At 41.5% G+C, this 4,652-nt stretch overlaps 2 protein-coding genes across 2 annotated transcripts; both read right to left on the reverse strand.

The window, feature by feature from the left end:
* Positions 1–370: 370 nt before the first annotated feature.
* On the reverse strand, positions 371–2,326 carry LOC149588747 (uncharacterized). The gene is made up of 4 exons (XM_089862097.1): positions 2,234–2,326; positions 1,441–1,471; positions 942–1,373; positions 371–858 (listed from the first exon to the last, which is right to left on the reverse strand). The coding sequence occupies exons 1-4, from the start codon at positions 2,324–2,326 to the stop codon at positions 371–373; spliced, it is 1,044 nt and encodes a 347-aa protein (XP_089718223.1).
* A 56-nt stretch (positions 2,327–2,382) lies between these two features.
* LOC149588748 (uncharacterized) lies at positions 2,383–2,859 on the reverse strand. Its single transcript, XM_089862098.1, has one exon. It carries the CDS (start codon positions 2,857–2,859, stop codon positions 2,383–2,385), a length of 477 nt encoding a protein of 158 aa, XP_089718224.1.
* Positions 2,860–4,652: the final 1,793 nt, after the last annotated feature.

Below are 4,652 nucleotides of genomic sequence, written 5' to 3' on the forward strand. Positions count from 1 at the left end.
AAATTAAAATATAATTAAAAAATCTGAGCAAGCAAAGAAAGCTCCGCAATTTTGGTGTCTACTCAAATGGGATCGCGATAAAAGAGCAAAATATTGGTGAATTTGATGCTAAGCCATAGGAAAATTTCGACATAGTCAAAAATATCGGATATTTAGGACCTTTCATGAAATTATAGGATAATATAGGACAGTTTCAAAAATATAAATATGGGAATTGCTTCTGTGGGTTTTAGCAGATGAAAATAAAATAATGCTGATCAGCTATATAGCAGCGTACGCCCGTATGAAACCCGCCTATAAGTTCTTTTGAAAACAGTCATGGAAGATGCCGAGAACGAACTCCGCCTACTCACTCAGCAATCAGCTTGAGCTAAAAGCGCATTTGCGAACGGGCATTTAAAATTCCCGAGTTATCCAAAAACGGATTCAATTGCTTAATGACCGAGTCCTGGCTTAATTGTCCTTGTTGCTTCAGATGTTCAATCTCTTGAGAAAAGGCGTTCCTTTTTGCTCTTCTAATGAAATATTCTTTGGAAGATTGTCTCTCTTCAGCGGTCAATGGTGTTTGGAATTTTTCTGATTCAAGTTCTCCCCCTTTTCGGACGAACTTATTAACCCATGCGTAGACGAATCTTTTCATTTGCGCGTGAACTCCAACGGGAAACTGTAGCGTGCTGTAGTTTGCCAAATCCAATATTTGCTTTTCGGAATCTTCATTAACCTTCACCACAAACTGAGGAGAGCAATCTAAGAAATTCTTTCTCATTTGGGCCTTGTACTCGATCTCTTCTTCTGGTTCCAGTTCCTTCGCCTGTTGATCAGGCCACTCTTCTCTTTTCTTCGATAGCCAGAAAGGACCTCTCCACCATGATAAGATGTTTACTAACTCTACAACCTTTGGGCCTCGAGTAAGAAAATCCGATGGTTTTCTTTTCCCTTACAATAGTTCCATGAATCAGGTTCGGTCATATTCTGAATCTGCTCCACTCTGTTCGCTACCATCGGTTTCCATTTTCTTGAGATGCCATGAATCCACTTAATCACAGTTTGCGAATCTGACCAAAACTGCATTTTTTCGTTTGTGGGTTTGAATATCTTGTTGATTCGGTTGGTTAATTTGGCGCCTACTAACGCTGCATTTAGCTCTAGAAGGGGTACGGATAGTTTTTTGATAGGAGCCACTCTGGTTTTTGCGGCTCTCAAAAATGTCGTAATTTCGCCCCCATGCAATTCAACTCTCGAGTATACTGATGCTCCGTAAGCTGCCTCACTCGCATCGCAAAAGCAATGCAACTCTCTGGTTTTTATTTTTGCTTCTCCCAAGTCGGCCAGGCAGTGTCTTGGAGTAGATATCAGGTATAAATCTGGTAATTCTAAGAGTCATATTTTCCACGCTTTTGAAACGTGCTCTCTGAGGGGATCGTCCCAATCTTTTCTTACTAGCCATAACTCCTGGAACATAATTTTCACTCTAATTGTAAATGGCGATAATAGACCGAGGGGGTCGAAAATCTTGGTTCACGGGTAGTTGAGTGGTTTTCAAAAGAGCGTTTTGGAATAAAGCGGTTCCCAAAACAGTGGTTTGCAATACCGCGGTTGCTGTTTCCGCGTTTTCAATACAGCGCTATGTCCCAAAACAGCGGTTGCTGTTTCAGCCCAAACTATAATTGATAGGGAGGGAAATCTCTATTATATTAAGTATATAGAACAAAGAACAATATTATGCAAAAAGGAGTAATGTTATATTGGAAGTAAATATAAAATATAATTTTTTGGAAAAGGCATATTATTTTTCGAAGTCAATGAAGATAAACAACAATATTTTGGAAAAGGCGTACGAAACAACGCTCAAGATATAAACGCTGTAATCAAAATGCGCTAAAACGAGAAATGGCTATAATAGAGAGTTTAAGCATCCCCTAAACGCGTACGTGTAGCTACCTTCCACAGTGCATTAGACCAATGCATTGTCAAAGGTGGCTACACGTACGCGTATAGGGGATGCTTAAACTCTCTAATGGCAAACGCGTTTTTGAAAAAGCCGTTTTGGACAATGCTGTTTTGACAACACGCCCAATTGATAGCATACCGAAAAGCTTCGCTGCGGATTTCAACAAGCTTTTTATTGTTTCGTTTAATTCTGGAATACTTTTTATCAAGGCGTCTACTTAATATCCGAAAGTATCATTTTTATCGTTCCAAACCACGCCTAATACCATTTGACTTTTTAGACCATTTTTTTGCGATAGGCTTCTCTGAATTGGGCGCAGTTTCCCAATTTTCTCTCTGGATTCTCTTTACGACCTCGCCCGAACTTGTTCTCCATTTTCTAAGCGTCATTTTCGCAGATGACATGATGATTCTTGCTTCTTGGGCTCTTTGCTAGGCTGAGCCATCGTTGTCCTCTCCACTTATAAAATCATCCACAAACATATCATGATAAAGCCTTTGATATGTTTCTGGAAACTCTCGTTCGTGCTCCTTTGCGTGCAATTTTACCGTGGCTCCCAGGTGGTAAGGGCTAGACGTGAGCCCGAACACGAGCCTCGTCATTCTATGAATAGTCGGTTCTTCTCTTGCTGGTAACGCGAAAGGCTCTGGTTGCCATATAAAACGTAAAGCGTTTCTGTCGTCTGATGCGATACTAATTTGTAAAAAGGCTTGCTCAATGTCAGCTGTCAGAGCCACTTTGTGCATTCGAAACTTTATCAGAATATCGAAAAGGTCCGGTATTAAATTTGGTCCAGGTATCAACACATCGTTCAATGAAAGGGCATTTCCTTCGTGCGATGACGCATCGAATACTACTCTTAGTTTGGTTGTTTCTCTCTCTATGTTCACAACCGGTTGATGAGGCATGTAGTAAACTGCGCTCTCTGTCTCTATCTTGTCATTCGGTACTCTCTCTATGATACTCCTTGCCTCGTAGTCTTCAATTACTGACTTGTATTTTTCGAAAAGGTTGAAATCGTTACGAAATCTTTTGCATAGTCCTTATAATCTCTTTCCGGCCAATTTTCGGTTGTCTCCTAATTTATTTTTATCTTCAGTCCAACTTGATAACGACCGTCCTTCAGTTTTACCGTACTCTCGAATTTGGAAACCGCTTCTTTCTCACGATCATCCATTGTTTTTTCACCCATCTCTGCTAGTCCGCTTGATTCAAGCTCCCAAAACAATCTTAAACTATCGCCAATGTCGTCATTAGGCGAAGTTTCCATAATTAGGTTGACTGAGCCGGTTTGCTCCTCTAGTTCTGTAGTCATGACTCTCGAATTTGGAAACCGCTTCTTTCTCACGATCATCCATTGTTTTTTCACCCATCTCTGCTAGTCCGCTTGATTCAAGCTCTCAAAACAATCTTAAACTATCGCCAATGTCGTCATAAGGCGAAGTTTCCATAATTAGGTTGACTGAGCCGGTTTGCACCTCTAGTTCTGTAGTCATAAGCAGGCAAGAAGCTGACGTCGGTCCTTGAAGTATCCATCCAAAAAGACTCTCCATTGCTACTAAAGAATCGCTTAATCTTTTGGAATTCATATTGAACACCTTCCAATAATAATACGCTCCAATTAAAAGTCCAAGCTCGCTTTGATTCGTGAATCTTTCTATATCTTCCGCTAAGTTCAACTCGTTTTCTTTAAAGTGTTTCACTATCTCTTTGCTCGGAACTTGAATTTTTGCGGCGCTTATCTCTGGTGATTCTGTAGCCTCAATCTCTATTGAGCTCTCTCCATGAATGCATTTTACTGTCAGCCTTACTTTTCTAGTAGGGATGGTTGTTGGTTCATACAACTTTTGGAAAACAAATTTCCCTGAGATTTCCAGGTTTTTCCCCACATACTTCCCTGAATTTTCCAGAGTTACGAGCCTTTAAAGTTTAGGGTAACGCTATTCCTATGAAGGGGGTTGATTGTTTATGCTTTGCTAAATTACTCCGCCCCTGTTTCTCGTAGCCCTAAGCTTTTAGTATGGTTGGATGGGGGACAAATTGGACTATAACATACTCAAAGGACATCCCCGTAACTTAATAACAATAGGTGAGACACAAACATATGTTGACGAAGATATTGACGTAGCCTCAAGTTTAAAGTACCCTTGTATGGGGAGCGAAAAGGGCTATAACATATTCAAAGGAGATCCCGTATCTCTAATAGAACAAGAGTTATGGGCTTTCAAAGTGCAGTGTTAAAAATCATAAGTATATAGAAGACTATAACACACTCAAAGGACATCCCTGTATCTCTAGTAGAACCAGAGGGTAAACGAGTGTGACTGGGTGGGTTAGCTAAACGAGTGCGACAGGGTGGGTTAGCTAAACGAGTGCGACAGGGTGGGTTAGCTAAACGAGTGCGACAGGGTGGGTTAGCTAAACGAGTGCGACAGCGTGGGCTAGCTTAACGAGTGCGACAGGGTGGGTTAGCTAAACGAGTGCGACAGGGTGGGCTAGCTAAACGAGTGCGACAGGGTGGGCTAGCTAAACGAGTGCAACAGGGTGGGTTAGCTAAACGAGTGCGACAGGGTGGGTTAGCTAAACGAGTGCGACAGGGTGGGTTAGCTAAACGAGTGCGACAGGGTAGATTAGCTAAACGAGTGCGACAGTGTGGGTTTAGCCAAACGAGAGAGCCATGTTTGTCGTAGCCCTAAGCTTT

The sequence above is a fragment of the Phalangium opilio genome, unplaced genomic scaffold, assembly GCF_054372755.1.
Source record: "Phalangium opilio isolate 3A_F unplaced genomic scaffold, DU_Popi_V2 ptg000537l_1, whole genome shotgun sequence".
In the NCBI taxonomy this organism is placed as follows: Eukaryota; Metazoa; Arthropoda; class Arachnida; order Opiliones; family Phalangiidae; genus Phalangium; species Phalangium opilio.